Here is a 19173-nt window from a genome sequence, read left to right as displayed (position 1 = left end):
TTGGGAAACAAGGAAATTAAAAGTAGTTCCTGCTATAGGAACAAAGTATCTATAATAAAGTCATCTCCAAACTGGAAATGAATGAGTATGTTCCCCAGATTTAGGCCTTTATCACCCAAATGAGAATGCAGATAACTGAAAATACAAATAAAAAAACAATAATAATGATTTAATGAGCTCCTATCATAGGCCAAGCATTACCTCCCAACTTTAACACTTTACAGCAGCCGTTAAGTTGCTAGAAAGTGTTGCTAGAGCTCCAAAATGTGAAGTAATCTGCTGAAGTCACCCCAAAATGAAGATACAGATCCAGGTTTGTTTGGTTCTAAAGGCCCTGTTCTCACTGACATGACCGACCAGTGGTTCACGGTTTTAGGTTCCACATGCCGACAGCAGAAAGTTTTCTCCACCTCCTTTTGGAAAGTCTTCACCAATGTCTAATTGGTGTTCAATTAGACCACCAATTGGAGGTGGTCTAATTCACCAAAACTAATTCTGACTTTAAAAAAAAATATCATACACTAACTGGCATTTTTTGTTATTTTTGAAATACGTTCTTCCTTTCTAATCTCATATCATTCCATTTCATTCCACTTCATTCTGTTGTCCAATCTTTCCTTGGAAAAACATCGCGAATACTTTTCAGGACAGTTTCATATTTTATTATCTTGTTTCTTCCAAATACCCTTCCTAAGTAGAGTAAAATAAAGCGCCAAAAGGGGGGCTCAGTGGGGTAAACATCCGACTTTGGCTCAGTTCATGATCTCATATTCGTGAGTTTGAACCTGCATAAGGCTCTGCACTGACAGCGTGGAGCCTGCTTGGGATTCTCCCTACCCCCTCCTCTCTCTCTCCATGTATCTCTACCCCACCCCCACCCCCATTTGTGCTTTCTTTCTCAAAATAAACAAACTTTAAAAAAAAGTGTCAAAATGGTCTTACAGACAACTAACCGGCTTGCAGCACATCCAAGACCGTTACTCTGGGGGTGTCTGGCTGGCTCTGTCGGTTAACCGTCCCATCTCTTGATTTCGGCTCAGGTCACGATCTCATGGTTTGTGGGATCCAGCCCCCTGCCTCAGGCTCCGCATTGACAGCATAGAGCCTGCTTGGGATTCTATCTCTTCCTCTCTCCCTACTCCTCGCCTGCCCCTGCCCCACTCTGGAGCGCACTTGTGCACACACACGCTCCCTCTCTCTCTCAAAATAAATAAACATTAAAAAATATATATTACTCTGATCTCTTGGTCATTATTTTCAAAGTAATGCACAAATATAGCAAGTTCCTACCAGCACTTGCCATAGATAGAGCCATCAGGTACTAGTAAAAACAACTTAACGGCTGCAGACTCCTCCATAGAACATACACACAACATACCAAGTACATCTGTAAAGAGGTCATTCGGGCACCACGTATGGTTTTACACACACCCGTAAAGCTAACACATTCCAATACCATACAGATCACCCTTCCTGAAAGTCTTTCAAAAGACTTGTACTCAGGGAAGTCCTACAAGGGTACTTCACAACGTTTATTCTGTTGCTTTATAACTGCCTGTCTTCTAGTCTGGCTCCCTCATAGGATGAAACTCTACAAAATAGGGACTATATCTTATCGACTACTATATACCTGGCTCTTGAAGGCACCTGGAATATGGTTGGCACTCAGATATTTGCTGAATGAATGACTATTCAAAAATACATTGCACCTAACTGAACAGTCACCTTAAAAAGTCATTATGATTTTCTAACAATTTCCACCATTTTAAGATAAATTTTCACTCATTTTAAAATTGCTTTATGATTAGGTTACTCAAGAAAAATTAGTCTTTAGGTCACACTATCTCTTCAGCTCAAAATAAACAGTGAAATTAATCACCCACTTCATTCACAAAGTTTAGCACCAAATCACATCTGTTATTAAAACTAAACTTCATGCCCAATGTAATCTTATTTACTTCCAAAGATATGACTTAAGATCTTAAAAAAGCCTTTCTGAGATAAAAGAATATCTAAATTTTTTAAATGTCTGGCACAATATAAGTGTAGCCTGAACAGAGGGATGCAGTCTTCTCATTAATATCAAAGGGACCACTCACTGACAGTCTTTTGGTATATTACTGGATTGTCTCAGCTTCCTACACAAGAGATAGGGTGCGTTATGATATTTGAACACATAAATATTCAGAGCAGGAAAAATTAATTGTCTTGAATAAAATAATATGATAGTAGTAAAAAACTAGAAAACGCTATTACAAAGAATAGAATATACGCCAATCAGAACAGAGAGCCAATACGGTATTGATATATTAATGCGTTTGCCCTTTCAGAATGAGAATGGGTGCTATGCACTTCTACATACTCTGCATACAACTACTTAAAAGCCTGAATATTAGCAAGTCTTCAAAGACTATAAGGATGATGGAGAATTATGAGGGTAAATAGGTGGTATAAACCTATCTCTAAGCTTTTAAGGGATAATTTGGCAATACCTAGTCAAAAGGCTTTAAGAAATCAATATGCCCTTTCATACAGAAATTCTGTATCTACAAATTTATCTTAAGCAATCGTTTCAGATGTGCAAAAATATTTAGCTACACTAATTTGTATTCTCACTGTTGACAAGAAAAAAATCTTAAAGCAACATTCTAAAATTTCTGATAAAATAAATTACCAAGTATTAAAAATGATGTTGGAATGTATTTAGTGAGACAGAAAGATGATCAGAACATCTTTAGAAAATATTTGTGTTCTCTGTAACTAACAGTGTATTATTTAATTTAAAAAGATAATAATTAATTTCAAAAAGACAGTGCTGAACGCATAAAAACATATGAAAATGGTCTCAAAATCCAAGAAAATTAAATGTTAAAGGAAAAAAGGACTGTTACAGAACATTATGTACATTGTGATATATATATATTTTTTTTATTTTATTTTTTTTATTTTTTAATATATGAAATTTACTGTCAAATTGGTTTCCATACAACACCCAGTGCTCATCCCAAAAGGTGCCCTCCTCAATACCCATCACCCACCCTGCCCTCCCTCCCACCCCCCATCAACCCTCAGTTTGTTCTCAGTTTTTAACAGTCTCTAATGCTTTGGCTCTCTCCCACTCTAACCTCTTTTTTTTTTTTTTTTTTTTTTTTTTTTTTTCCTTCCCCTCCCCCATGGGTTTCTGTTATGTTTCTCAGGATCCACATAAGAGTGAAACCATATGGTATCTGTCTTTCTCTGTATGGCTTATTTCACTTAGCATCACACTCTCCAGTTCCATCCATGTTGCTACAAAAGGCCATATTTCATTTTTTCTCATTGCCACGTAGTATTCCATTGTGTATATAAACCACAATTTCTTTATCCATTCATCAGTTGATGGACATTTAGGCTCTTTCCATAATTTGGCTATTGTTGAGAGTGCCGCTATAAACATTGGGGTACAGGTGCCCCTATGCATCAGTACTCCTGTATCCCTTGGATAAATTCCTAGCAGTGCTATTGCTGGTGTGATATATTTTAGAAAAACGTTAGTTCTGCCTCCTGCTTTTGTTTCATTTGTATTACCAACGTTTACTCTGCTTGGCTTCAGAGACTATGTCATAATAATAAATATTGCTTTATAAATGTAACATGCAAATTAAATTAATAACAAAAGCTGAAATTCAAAAAGGTGAGATAAGAGCTAATGCAAACAAAAGCTTCCAGTACTTTAAAAAAAAAAAAAACACAGAATATACTAAAAAGAAACCTGATTTGTTAATTGTTCTTAATGGCTGTGAACATTAGCCTACTAGCATACATACAGTCACATACACCATTCATATTACTGTATTTGTCTCTGAGAGCTGGGGATTTAATATTGTCAAGCGAAGGCACAATTAGGTTAGATGCCTGACTTTCCTGTTTTCGCAAACCAATGCTGCCCCCTTCTGGATACTTCTGGAGATTATGGGATAAGACAAGTTTATCAAGATACAATAAATGAAAAGTAATCATATTTTCATCTCTTAAAGAAGTCAGCCTATAGCTCACGTAAAGAAACATATGTATTATGGGTACTAAATTTATTTTGAAACATTTTCCAAAAATTCTGTTTTGAATACAAAGTTCTACTAGCAGCACACAACTGGTAATCCAGTCATTCATGCCAAAGAAAGAGGGAAATAGTAAACATATATTAACTAAAAATAAACAAAGCAGAATACTTAATAAAGTCACTTCTTTGGTTCCCTTCCATATGTGTTCCTCTCATTCCCAAAGCAAAGCAGAATCTGAATTTGGTACTCTTTCCAGTTCAATTTTAATAATTGTATTACCTATGCATGTATCCATACATACACGGTATGCACTTGTGTGTTTCTTAAATGTAAATAAGCGGGATCAACAGTATGACACACACACATGTTCCTTGTCACAGGCTGTACTAAGCACAGCCACCTGCTACAAGTGCAGACAGAGGAAACATGGGTAGCTAGCTCCATGCAAAGACATGACTACCATTCTACAGGTAAGAAATATCCTACTGGGTCACCAGTGTTATTTTTTCACTTCTGCATTTTCATTCCTGTCATTAGTATCTGTCTGGTTTATGAGGGGAAATGTTTTCTAAAGCACTCCTGACATTTTAAAATTATTTTCTTCGTCTTTTTTCAAAGTCTGGTTTTTTTCTCTGAAATTAAAATAGATGGACATAAAAGAAAATGTTCCCAGGTCTTGGAGAGTGGGATCCTTTACACTGGAAGTTAAGGTTAAAAAAAAAAAAAAAAAAAAAGAATGATGAGTAAGAGGGAAGGTGGCAGGGAAGTAAGGGAAGAAGTCAGATCATTATCAACTATTAACTACTAATCCTAATGCAAGAGACTTAGAGCAGGTATCCTGCTGTGGGATTTCAGAAGCCCGAAGAACATCTGTCCCCCCTTTCAAGAGCTCTCTTCCTCCAACTCCCCAACTCCCCCAGGGATTTGGTGCACTCTTTGGCCTCCCCTAGCCTACAGTTCAGATTTTGGAAATTCACCCACCTCTGACAGCTACCCAAATATGGGGAGCCTTCTATCTCTAATTGCTCTGTTGCTTAAATTTCTCAGTTATTAAAATAAGACTAAGCTAAAATGCTAGAGTTCTACAATATTAAAACACTCTAGTACTGAAAATCTCTGAAGGACTGTAAGATATTGCACTCAGAGTTAAGGGAACCACACAGCTGGAGAACAGGAGGGAAAGGAGACTTGTTTTTCATTAATAAGCTGTAATACCTTTTGCATTTTATATATCCACTTGTAAAATATTTTAAGACACTACAGTAATATTCTCAATGCAGATGAAACGTTAAAATTAAAAAATTCAAAACTGTAGCAAGCCTGTTTTTACAAGCTTTTTTTAAAGTGTTCTATATGAGTATTAAAGTGGCAATCTAATCTAATAATAATATAAAGGTTCCAAAAAATAATAATGATAATATAAAGGTTCCACTTTAAATTTGAATCCTATTAAAACTGCCTCAGAGCTCTAACACTTGAAAAGCAACATACAAGATAAAAACCACTCTTTTAAAAACAATAAACACAGCTTGGAATGACAAACAAAAATGGTACAGAATGTTATGCTATGCTGTATGATTCAAATACTATTTTAGTAGTTTTCCTTCAGTCTTCTTCCAGGTGTATCTTTCATATAAATATACAATACATGTATCTTTCATATACACAGCACATGTATGTGTACCTTTTGCACATAGGTAGGGCACATGTATATGTATCTTTCACATGTAGGTTTCATGCACATGTGTGTACATGTATCACTCATCTGTATAGAGGGTACATTTTGTTTCATCAAGAAATCAAACCACCAAACAGAAAAACACCAACCTCGAACTGAAGTTTTTCCCTTTACATTCCATAATCTTAAGAAGAAACAGAAATGGCAAATAACCTAGTATTAGAAATTTCAAAACTACAAGTTTCAACATCCACCCCAAAGTTGATACACAAAGCTCACACCATTTTTTGAGTGGTCTACCAAAGCTCCTTGTTTCTTTTGGAGTCCCTGGAATATGCCCCTCCGTTTCCTTTACAGCATTTTGTAGTATCTCTCCTTTACCATATATAGTAGGCCTTGTAGAAGCCTTACTTAACATGTGCCTGATCCCCCTCCTAAAATGCAAGGTTGTACTTCTGGGAACACATAAACACATTACTTGGCAGGGGGCACCTGGGTGACTCAGTCGGTTAAGCATCCGACTTCAGCTCAGGTCATGATTTCACGGATCTTGAGTTCAAGCCCCGCATCAGGCTCTGTGCTGACAGCTCACAGCCTACAGCCTGTACATTACTTGGCAGATAGTAATACGACCCCCAACAACTTTCTGAATTGTTCTCAATAACCCTTTAGCACTGCACAATCCTGAATTACTTTGATATTTCATATTCAGAACCCAGTGCGGGGCTTGAATTCACGAACCATGAGATCATGACCTGTGCAAGTCCAGGCATCCCTGAACATGTCAAATTTTTAAATAATTAAAACTCCCATTAATAAAAGAATACATGAATTGTTTATCAAAAATAAAGTATATAGAACCACTGAGCCTGGCACTAATTAATGTTAATTTATAGTAAGAATATGGAAAGGTTTTTTGATACAAAGATGCTAAAACAGCATAAAAATGATGGAGTGGGACAAGAAAGGATGACAAATACCTAGACAGCAGGAATGTAAGTACGTGTCATTTGTCCCCTGAGAAATGTATGTGGAGTTGTGAAAGGTACAGTCTGTCCTCAGAGCTCATCTCTAGCTGCAGTATCTTTTCTATCTAGCAGGTAGGATTTCATTCTTTCTTTGCTGTCTATGGAAGCTAAGAGACAATGATCTGCTTATTACTCAAAACCTTCTATATCTTGATAAACATGAAATGAATACAAAATAAAGGAAGAATCATCAACCTTATACGTTCTTGATTATAATTTAAGTAAATTTTAAAACACAATTCATATTCCTCTGTTTTAGAACATCTTTTCCTGTAAAAAACAAAAAAAAATGCAGGAAGTCAAAATTCAACTTTCTGAATCTACCTACCTAAGATAAAAACCAGAAGTCTATTCTAATCCAAAAAGCAGATGACAAACTTCTCAATATTTATCTTTAATCATTACACTTAATAAATATTTAAAATCTCCCAACTACCAAATATTTTCTGCTAAAAGAAAGTGACACCAGATAAATTTATGAGAGGGACAACCCAAGCATTGGAACTGTCATCTGATGTCATTAGCTCTAAACTTAGCAACACAGTCATTTGACAAACATTTAGCAAATATCAAATTCTTAGCTTATTTGTTAATCATTTAGGCCCTTTGATCTTCAAACACATTAGGTAATGTCCCTAACCACCGGCTAAATGGACAGCTTATTAACCAGGCAGTCACAACTTGTTAAATTATCACAAAGCTAAAAGCAAGTTTGTCTTAATGGTACTTTTGAAAGTCAATTAAAAACAAGAGAATCTCTATCGTTAAGCCTATAAGTAAATTGTAAATCATACGTTATTTTCCAAGTGCCAGACTTCCTGGTCCATGTTTCCGCCTCCTATATCACCCAGTCCACTAGCACTGTGGGCCGGCCCCACCTAATAAGGAGTCCGTTCCCTATGTAGTTGCATGTGTCTACAGGCAGCTCTTTACTCACTAAAAACATTTCCAAATGCAACTGGTCAAAACAAATTTATTGTATTAAATATCCACTTGAAGTTTTTAAAAAAAGAAACCAGAGTATGCTCTCATACAAACATACAAGCTAAAACACATACAAATTTATGTAGATTCAAACAGAAAACATGATCTCATGTAAACCACTCCCAACTTAACTTTCAATATTTGTAATTTAAAATACATATTTCTTGGGGCGCCTGGGTGGCTCAGGCGGCTAAGCGTCGGATTACTCATTTCTGCTCAGGTCATGATCTCGCAGTTTGTGAGTTTGAGCCCCGTGTTGAGCTCTGTGTTGACAGCACAGAGCCTGCTTGGGATTCTGTCTTCCTCTCTCTCTGCCCCTCCTCCCTCGCTCTCTCTGTCTCAAAAAAATAAATAAAAATGTACAAAAATAAATAAATCAGATACCTATTTCTCTAATATTTTTAATGTTTTCTTACAAAAACAAAAAACTGCCAAATCGGGAATGGGTGTTCTAAACTGGTATAATCTAAACAATCAATTTCAGGATCAAAAAATTAGATATTTCACCAAATTTGCAGTCAGGGATGAAAAAATTCTCATGTTTCACCATAGGGAATACCTACTGTAAAATAAGGCTTAGGATGGGATTGTAACAGCACTAAAAATCACAAGTGCAATTACAATGGTATCTGTTTCACTGAAATAGACATAAGACTGGTTGCTTAGATAAACACACAGCAATTGTTCACAGTGATGGAGATAAGAAACTAACATTAATCCCACTGGAGAGAAAGGAAAAGGCAGGATTAAAAAAGAAAGAAGAGAAGGATTAAGAACCTGAATTTTCAAGTCTGGCAGAAAAAAAAAAAAGGATAATGGGCACTAAGTCTGCCAACACCACCGCCAACATCAAATCAGACAAATTCTAGCTCTGGCAGAACACAGCAGATAAAACACACTGTTCGGAAGGGGAAGTAAGTAAGCAGAAAGGCCAAGGAAAATTTCGTAGGTTTTGAAATGAGACACCTCGTGAGCACTGCATCAGATACACAAGCAAAATGTTCTCCTGTTCAGAAAGATCATAACTGGTGAAGCTGAGTGGGTTTCAGTGAACATGGAATCTGTGTGAGACAACAGTGCGCGTCTGTGCGTCCGCACACAGGTGAATGTTGGGGGATGGTGACCGCGCACACAACAATGGCTAATCACAAGAAAAAGTTCATGATTAACACACAGTGAAAGAAATTATGGGTAAAAAAATGTGGTTCTGTTACTTAGCAGCCCTAAATTTCCCTCCTAAAGCCTCACATTCCTAAAATGATTAGGGTTTTTGACATCATTACATACCCATCACTAAGAAAGCAATCTGCTTCCACAAAAGTACGTACGAAATTCTCCAAAATCATTATCAGTGACCGTTATACTTTCCCTTGTCACAGTGTTTACTTAAACAAACACTATTAATAAGCATTGGTAAGTATTTTGCCTCTACCAAAGTATACATTCATCATCTTTCTTGCTTAGATAGGGCTGAAAATAATAAGATTGCAGAATATCTTTGTGACTATTTAAACTACTTTAAAACGGAAAACTGGAACTTTGATAACCTGCTCCTATGTTTCAGAGACAAGCCACACCATTTAGAATTTAGGAGCTAGTAACAGGAAAAAACACTATGTGGACCTTCTATTTCTGTGCCCAACAGTAAATAATTACAATTCTGCTGAAATAGCCTATGTTACCATTATCTAGTTTTAAAAACTGAAAAGGTTTTGTTAATTCTCTTGTCACATTTTCTTTCAGTTACTCTAGATTCCATTTTATATTATGCCTGAGAGCAACAGAATTCAGCGCTACCACAAATAAAATAATCTTTTATGATCAACTTACACTACAGTTTTCAGGTGGAACTAGAAGTTGAGTAATCTCGCCACCATGCACACAGAAGATGTGCTTCATTTCTCCAGAAAATATGTCCCAAATTATGACTGAAAAGTCCACACCTCCAGATATCAGGTATCTTTGATCATAACGAGCTGAGACCTGATGAGGATATAGCAAACATGTGACTTTGTTCCGATGACCACGGAGTGTTCTGTGAGGTGGCCAACCTGTGAATGAGGTTTTGGATTTAAAATGGGAAAATCAAAGTCTTACAAAGTTTCAACAAATAAAAGCAAATATGAATCATCAGAATACCTATACATTTGATCATAGAAAAAAACTTCTAATTTTATCGTCGAAAACTGCTCTGTCCGATATGGTAGCTCCGAGCCACAGGAGACTACTGAGCGCTTGAAACATAGCTAGTCTGGACTCACATGTGCTGTAAATGTAAAATGCACATGGGATTTCAGAGATTCAGCACAAAAGTAATGTAAAATATCTCATTAGTAATTCTTTATATTAATTACAATTGATTTTATATTGTAAAATTGAAACTTCAATTTTACAAGTTGAGATGAAAGTAGTTCTGCCATACTGGGTTAAATAAAACAGACTATTAAAATGAATTTCATCTGCTTCTCTTTTACTCTATTAATGCGGATATAGAAAATCACATATTTCTACTGGACAGCACTGTTCTAAAAGATTACCAGCATTACTGATGATACGGTGTTTAGTCAACCATAGAGATAACCGATAATAAACGAAACTACTAACACATACCAAAGAGAGAAAATCAGATGTCTCTTTATGCACAGTTATCACATGGTATGTACCCCAATAACAGGTACCAAGTACTTGTTACATGCACAGTAAATTCTGCCAAGTCCTGGCATGCTAACGACTACGTGGATTCACTGCACTTGTCACAAAGAGCGCAAACACGGGCAGCACAGGGCCCTGCACACACTTTAGACGGTGGCAGACGGTCAGTATACCTCGGCGGAGCATGTGTTCCCCTTGCAGCAGCTGCACGATGGCCGTCTGGGTGGCGGGCACAATAATGATGCTTCCGTCCTCACGGCCACAGACGAGTCGTCCGTGAGCCGGGATGTACACGCTCGCGGTGACTTTAAGAGGTTCACTACTATTGGGAATCACGCTCAGCTGATCTATAATTCCAGCAGGACAAGGATTCAGTTTATCAAATGCTTCTTGCAAGCTAATAGAGGTTGTCATTTTCAGCTCTGCGGAGGTTTTGTTTTGTATTTAAAAAGAAAAAAATTTGTTCATGTTAGAAAAAAATTAAACATAGTAAAATAAAAGTACTTACAGTTGATTCAGTAATATATATCGAAGAATGATAACTGTCACAAACTATAATTCGAAGGATAAAATGACATGTACATTATGAATTTATTATGCTTAGGATTTATGTTGCTAAATTAAAAGAATTACGAAGTTGCTGCACATGATTTATTACTACCTTCCTTACCTTCCTGTTTATCAGGTGTGTCTGATATGTTCCAAATATTCAGTCTTCCTGAAGAATCACCTTGAATTAAGAGTTTATGGATGTGTTCCCTGCATCCATAGAAGAACCGAGTAACAGGAGGACAAATTAGTAACTGTCAAAAAAAAAAAAAAAAGTTCAAATATTTTTGGCTGTTTTGTTGTTGTTTCTTTAAATTAATCTCTACGCCCAACCTGAGGCTTGAACTCACGATCCCCTGAGATCAAGAGTCACATGCTCTACTGACTAAGCCAGCCAGGCACCCCATAGCTGTCTTTTTAATGAAAATATTTCACTTATTAAGATTTTTTCAGTTAAGGATGTTAAGTACTTTGCCTCAGTACCAGGGTAAAAAATAAATCAATAAAAAGTGTTTATAGTAGGAGTCTTCAACAATATTTTAGTGTAATTTTATAGCATTAATTACCTGTCAGCTAATATTCAAATCCAGTAAATACAAATATGAAAAGAAATGAAAAGGACATTTATAGTCTTTCTCTAGAATTCTTTTTCTCTGCTTTAGAAAAACTGATTACTCACCACAGCAATGCAATTTTTTTAAAAATTTTTTTTAACGTCCATTTATTTTTGAGACAATACAAGAGACAGAGTGCAAGCAGCAGAGGGGCAGACAGAGGGAGCACAGAATCTGAAGCAGGCTCCAGGCTCTGAGCTGTCAGCCCAGAGCCCGACGCGGGGCTCGAACTCACGAACCGTGAGATCGTGACCTGAGCCGAAGTAGGACGCTTAACCAACTGAGCCACTCAGGCGCCCCGCAATGCAATTTTTTTTAACTGTTATTAAATAATTAATACAAAGATATATCACTATTTACCAAAAAGAAGTGTCCACCTTAAAGGCCAAAAAAGGAGAACTCCCTAATCCTAGCTTTTTGCTCATTCCTGATTAGTCACTAAGAATAGCAACAAAATTAAACTACCAAGATTTCACAAGTAGAGGACTCCATTTTTTTAAGTAGTATATTTTCAACTAATAGCATGACATTTTACTTGGTCACATTTATGTAATCAAGTTGAGCCTAGCTCAATATGTTAGCTATAAATTACTAGGAACAAAAACCACTCATTAGGCTCTCGGATACACTTTTATTTTTAAAACAGTTTATTTTTCTGCTTAAGATCTTGTGCCTTCAGTGATATCACTTATATGAAAATACTAAAGAGTGGTGGATTCCTAAAATTAAAGTTGAGATGATCAATTCATAAACACTTGAATATTAAAGCATAGAATCGTATCCTGAAAAACAGTAAAAAAATAAACTTCAGTTCTGACAGTTATAGTTAACAAATAGTTACTGTATTTGGTATTAGTTCTTTCCTAAAAAAGCACTAGCCTATTGAAACTACATATATTAAGCATAATCAATAATGTGATTTAACTTGAAGTCTGGAAATTACTAAATGTTGTCATTTATAAAAAAATATACCAAACCTGGAGAAGTTGCTACAGCACCTATATAACCAATATTCCATATACCACAGTGTATCTCCCATCATATAATACACGTATCTTAACTTAAACATATTAAGCTGATATTTTAAAAATATAATGTGGTTGTTCTGTTTTATGTATGTTTTTTATGCAAGTCATTATCCCCTAGTTTACCTGAAAGTGACTGGCTGGAGAGCAGTAAGTAGGAGTTTAAGTTAGGGGAATAAAGGACAAGATATGGAGCATCTTAACTGTACAAAGATGTATAAATTCCATAAATTCAAAATATTAAAAAAAATTCCCTTCCCCTCACCATACCTTCACATAAAAATGGAACAAAATGTTCAAAATGAAAACCTGTGGAAACCCAGAATACAAGTAAAGGAAACTTTATTTCTAAAACCAGAGCTTCATCCTTAATGCTCAAAACATCTGGAGATAAAAACCTAGTACTAAGTGCCATTGCATTTCAATTCTAAATTGGTAAGTAGGTTTTTAGAAATCATAATAAATTTTGGTTTTTTATAGAGAAAAAAATCTTTCATTAATTCTAAATTTTTTTTAATGTTTATTTATTTTTTTTATTTTTTTTTTTCCTGGTAGAAAGTTTTATTTTTTTTATTTTTTATTTTTTTCAATATATGAAATTTATTGTCAAATTGGTTTCCATACAACACCCAGTGGTCATCCCAAAAGGTGCCCTCCTCAATACCCATCACCCACCCTCTCCTCCCTCCCACCCCCCATCAACCCTCAGTTTGTTTATTATTTTTGAGAGAGAGAGAGAGAGAGAACGCAAGCAGGGGACGGGCAGAGAGAAGGGAGAAACAGAATCGGCAGCAGGCTCCAGGCTCTGAGCTGTCAGTACAGAGCCCGACGCAGGGCTCAAATTCACGAGCCTTCAAGCCATGAGATCATGACCTGAGCCGAAGTCAGCCACTTAACTGACTGAGCCACCCAGGCACCCCTCATTCTTTAATTCTAATGCCTAATAATTTAAATCACTGTATGATTTTGGGGAGAGACAGCAATGCCTATTCAAGTAATGAACTATTACTAATCAGCAGTATTCCACGATGATCTTAGTCCTCCTAAAATTACATCTGCCACTATGTTTATAATTACATGACAGCATAAAATAAGTTGGTACCACCAATATAAATTTTATCAAAAAGTCATTTCCGATATGTAGTCAGCATAAGATCGTCTTTTTCTTAGAGAAAGGTGAATACTATAAGCATATAATATGATTAAGATACACAAATTTCAAGATTGTGCTCACCATTGACCATGTCGAAATGCTTTACAACATTTAACACAGTGCCCTTACTCTTTCAAATACTTAGCTACCAAAAGACACCCATAAATGTAGCTGTCAAACATTTTCAACATCACTATCATGTATAAGGGGTACCTGAAGAACTTTACCTCTTTATCTGTTCGGTCCAAGAGGCTATGCTGTACGGGAGGAATTAAATTTTCAACTGCTTTCCCTACATCACTGCGGAATGAATCACTAGCTGGAAGGCAACTGAAAATGAAAAAATTACAACATTCAATTAAAATACTGTCATTAAATATTTTATCATCCTATATGATGAAGATTTTTGGACAATGGACAAAATATGGATTTTCAAATTATAGTTAATTTAATGTAGTCATTAATGTCATTAAAATACCCTACTTTAAATAAAGATCCACCTAATTTTTGTACTTAGAAGTTAAACTGGAATTACAAATCTAACTTAAGTTCTTAAGTTTGTTACCTGAGTTATTTTTACTCTATACATTTTCATACATTCAAGTTATACCCCAAATTCAGACTATATTAAAGTCCTAACTTGTTATTTATTGAGTACCTGGCAGGTAGTCTGTAAATATAACTTTGTCCATTTTCAGTCCAGATGATTACTTTATCTGCTGATACAAAGTCACCTCCAGTCCACGTCTGTCCGTTTTCACTAGGACCTGAACACAGCAAGGAATAATCTCCAGCATCAAATACCTACAAGGAACAAGAAATTCACAATCTAATATAATTGGTATCACTTAAATAAGATACATTGACATTTAAAGTAAAAACAAAACAAAAACTTCTAGAAATGTATTTAACAAACTCAGGCCTTGTAAAGTTCACTACCTCAAGTTAAAGACATTGTGTCAGTGAGCCCTGGGGCACAGTCACCTTCAGCAGAGAAAACATATGTAGGTCCCCAGCTGTGTGCCTCTGGGGGGGGGTCAGACACTGAGTGACAAGTGGAGCAGACGTACTGCCTGCCACAGGGACAGAGAATCCTTACCCTTTTTTATCTAAAGGGAGGAACATTCCTTCAAAGAATTCTAGGTAATAGGGAACCAGCCTCTAGAATGCATGGCTATGTTTCCTGTTTCATTTCTATGTTCAGTAACAACATTTCTGATAAACTCAGATATCAGAATACCTCTTTATTAATATGGGAATTACCTTACTTTATTTCATCCAGGTGCTGAAGTACTGTAAATAGGAAGTTAATGGACTCACTTTTATTATTTAATAATCCTCAAGTATAAAAGTCCCACAAAAAAAAAAAAAAAAAAAAAAAAAAAGCAGGCATTGCTATATCCCATTTTACAAACAACAAACTGACACAAACAAGGGTTACATCACCTGTTCACGGTCACATGTCTAGTAAGTGCCAGAGCTAGGACTAAAACCCTCATCTCATAATTCCTAGAAGAATTTTTCTCCCACTTTCAATATTTGGTGATAGTGTATTTTACAGTGCTAAAAAATTTCCCCAGGAGAAATAAGTAATTCAATGGCCCAGAATTTTTATTTTAGTTTTCTTTAAATAAAAAGCAATCAAATTGTTTATGCACAGCTTTCTTGAAATTGAAACAAATCCCAGCTGAATTTACCAAGATTGGACATATTTATCATTTATAACATTAACACTACAAGAATAGCCAAGTCCAAGAAAGACTGGAGACCACCCTCCAGCCTTATTATCTATTAAAACAAATTATAAAGCTACAGAAAATAAAACAATATCGTACTGATGCATAAACAGAAAAACTAACAAGTTCAGAAACAGATTCTGGTAATTACAGGAACAGAGTATATTATAAAAGCATCACAATACAAAAATAGATTATTCAACAAATGGCATCAGGAACTGGGGGTCCATCAGGAATAAAAATAAATTGGATCTACATCTTGCAATTTATACAAAATAAATTCCAAATTGAATATTCAAAGGTATATAAAGTAAAAATTATACAAATATTAGGGATAATGAAATAAAAAATTTTTAAATCTTAGCTTATGAAGAGCCCTTTAGAACATGTCACAAATTATATTAGAAACCATAAAAAGAAGGAAAAGAAAAAAAAGAAACCATAAAAGATGATAATGTAACCATATTAAAACAGAAAACTTCTTTTTGGCAATAAATATCTGGAAAAGTCGTTCTAGTAAGTTACTAGTGCTACCTCAGTTGTTTTACTATGCTTTTCCCTGATGGTTAATGAAGCTGAGCACCTTTCTAAATTTATCATCCATCGGCTTCCTCCTTTCATGAAACGCTTTTGTCCATTTTCCTACTGGATTGTCTTTTTCTTCTGTTCTCACATGATTGTAAGATGCTTATTACGAACACACGAGAAACTGGTATTAGCACTGCCTCTGGGGAGGACAAGGAAAAGTACCAGGGGAAAAGGATGTATACTTTTCACTGTGTCCTCTTGCACTCTGATGTATTACCATTTACAAGTGCTTTCAATTTTAAGACGAAGGATCCCATGGAGCTTACTGTAACTAAGCAACTGCTAGCTTCTCCTCTAATCTGATTCCAGGACAGTAGCAGTGGCAAGGATAAGGTTAAGGTAGGTACCACCGGCGGCCCTAGTTGGTCTGTCGCTACCAAGCCGGTGCCCTCTGAGGCATATCACTTGGTGGCGATGAGAGCAGCCGCTGCAGTCAGGCCGTCTGAGTTGTAACCCAGCAACTCCACTACCACCTGTACAACCTTAGTCAAACTTGCTATGTCCCCAAGCCTCCAGCGCCTCACCTACAAGATGGGGAAAGTAACAATCCCTGCCGTGGCAGACAGCCTCCAAGACTGTCCGGACCTGGTACTCATACCCTTGTGCAATCTTCTCCCCTGAGCACAGGCAGGATTTTGTGACTTTCTAAACAACTGAATGTGGGAGAAGAGAGGAGACTGCAGTCGCCAGATCAGGTGGGTCTTGGCTACAATTTTTCTTGCTTGTTCAAGCTGAGGGAAGACCGTTCCCAGGCTGTGAGAGGCCCCCATGGCAAGGAACTGATGCCTCCAGCCAAGTTAGCTGGACGTTAAGCCTTCTAACCACCAAGTGAGTATGCCTGGAAGCAGAACCACCCTAGGTGATTCCTAGAACGCAACTGTCATCTTGGCTGACACCTTGACCACAGCCTGTGGGAGACCTTGAGCCACAGCACGCAGCTGAGCTGTGCCCACATTCCTGACTCACAGCTGGGGTGGCGATACATGAACCAGATGGGGGGGGTGATGCATGTTTATTGTTTGAAACTGCAAAGTTTTAAAGTAATCTGTTATGCAGGATTAGGTAACTAATAGACTTCCCTTCAGGGAGTTGTGAGGATTAAAAGAAATAATGCAGGGAAAGCTTTGAAAACTATGCTAGGCACGAGTGGTCAAAACATGCTGGCTCTTTTTCTATTATGGAAATACTGAAGTCTTGCAATGTGGAAGTAATATACTCCCGCCATCAGTAGCTCAGAAGTGATGCCAGATCCAAGAAAGCAGAAGGGAACGGCAACTGGGAATAACAACAAAGACGGGTCAACCTGCAGAAAACTCATCACCACTGCTTACGTTGCACTGAGAAAATAATGACTGAAACAGTAGCAAAGGGAAGAAATTAAGATCAACAGAATAATCATTATTCCGAAGCATTCTATAAACCAAAATACAAAAAGATAGCTATATATAGCCAAACCCCAACACCTAAAAATTTGATCTCAAAATCACACATGAATTCCAAATGGTTAAAATATTCTTGCACCAAGCTCTTCCTTATAATTATCTTTGGAAGTCTGATAAACCAACACCTTGAAGGGTAAAAATACAGCTTCTTACTTATGTAGTTATCTTACCCTCCAATATTTGGAGCACACAACCAAAAGCGATCTTTGTGTGAATGCACAAAAAGAAATGCTTTGGCAATTCTGACAATAAATTGGTTTGGATTCCTCCTCAAATATTGGCTCAGTATCCTGAAAAGAGAAAGATTTATAGAACTTCAGGAATGGTTTGGTTGTTGATTAAAATTATCATACAATGATAAAACAGATAAAATGAAAGAAAGACATCACTTGGTATATTCATCATTTTAGCCACTTATGTGAGAACCAAGATAATAAAAAGCAGCAAAGATACACTCCAAAAATATCTGGGCACTATGCCTTGCTACAAAGCTATTCAAGATTAAAACACTGATGAGAATCAGAGTGTCATCACTACGACAATAACAGATGATAAAAGTTTGAGTTGATCCTAAACTCTGTATCTATATGTCCTTGTGGGTTAAAAAAAAAAAAACAAACAGAACAAAAACTGATCAATTCCTCCAGGTCCTCCCAAATTCAACGTGTAAAGATTCCCTAGCTGAAGAGATTAGCATCGATACTGTCAGAATATTGATCTGCCTTTCCTACTGACAAAAAGTTACAAGGAATTCAAGCCGAAAGAACAGAGAGAGAGAGGAACTAAAATTGGCTTCACATACTTTTTGTGTTGGTTTACTTTATCTTTTTTTCCCCTCAAGCAAACTATCTTTTAACTTTAATAGAAGCAACCGAGAAAAATCCCAGCTCTTCTAGGTTTCTCTACTTTATATCCTATGCAGTATGTTTCTCTATTTCATGTCCTTGACAGAACAGATGTCTGCTATCAAAAATGAAAAACATAATGCACTTACAGAGACCGCAGAGTAGGGGAAGTTCTAATACTATGGCAATAAGGCTCTCGAAAAAGAATAGCTTTGTCCTTGCGCTTCAAGAAAAAAAGGGAGGGGCACCTGGGTGGCTCAGTCGGTTGAGCATCCGACTCTTGATTTCTGCTCAGGTCATGATCCCAGGGTGGTGGTATCGGCCCCACATCAGGCTTCACCCTGAGCGTGGAGCCTGCTTAAGATATTCATTCTTTCTCTCTCATTCTCTCTCTCTCTCTCTCTCTCTCTCTCTCTAATAAAAAAAAGAAAAAAGAAAAAAAGGAGGGGCCTATCATCACTAAAATTGAAGACTCTGTAAGAACAGAACATTTGCCTCACCTGCATGCCACTTATTTCAGAGGTGACAATCCACACCTTCAAGATGCCCGTCACTGAAAGGGCTACCACAGTATCCTCTAAGTAGAGAGGGACGAAGAAGCCAAGGTTACAAACATAATATGCTTTCTTTCTAAATAGCAACATGGTTCAAGTTAATAAAATTAAGTAATAATGCTTTTCAACTGGCATAAAAACATAATTCAATATTTCTTGAAATAATAAAAAACAGATTTTGAAACCTAACAGTTCACAAATTTGAAAGTCAAGGAAAAGTTGTACACAGCTTGAATTCTTTTATTTCTGATCAACTAGCTTTTAATAATTTCAAATGTTCCTGAT

At 36.5% G+C, this 19173-nt stretch overlaps 1 protein-coding gene across 10 annotated transcripts in view; it reads right to left on the bottom strand.

Annotated features, from left to right (window-relative positions):
• The window catches only part of WDR7 (WD repeat domain 7), a 354022-nt gene that overhangs the window by 295662 nt on the left and 39187 nt on the right, over positions 1-19173 (bottom strand). For all 10 annotated transcript variants that reach the window (XM_042910255.1, XM_042910254.1, XM_042910263.1 and 7 more), the window contains 7 exons: positions 18835-18911; positions 17660-17779; positions 14382-14527; positions 13951-14053; positions 11053-11185; positions 10556-10804; positions 9561-9781 (listed from right to left, as the gene is read on the bottom strand). In XM_042910255.1, coding sequence (XP_042766189.1) covers positions 9561-9781; positions 10556-10804; positions 11053-11185; positions 13951-14053; positions 14382-14527; positions 17660-17779; positions 18835-18911 — 1049 coding nt within the window. The remainder of the gene's footprint in view (positions 1-9560; positions 9782-10555; positions 10805-11052; positions 11186-13950; positions 14054-14381; positions 14528-17659; positions 17780-18834; positions 18912-19173) is intronic.

Source organism: Panthera leo, chromosome D3 (assembly GCF_018350215.1).
Source record: "Panthera leo isolate Ple1 chromosome D3, P.leo_Ple1_pat1.1, whole genome shotgun sequence".
Taxonomy (NCBI): Eukaryota; Metazoa; Chordata; class Mammalia; order Carnivora; family Felidae; genus Panthera; species Panthera leo.
The sequence above is the reverse complement of the archived record's forward strand: the minus strand, read 5'-3'. Positions and strand labels throughout refer to the sequence as shown.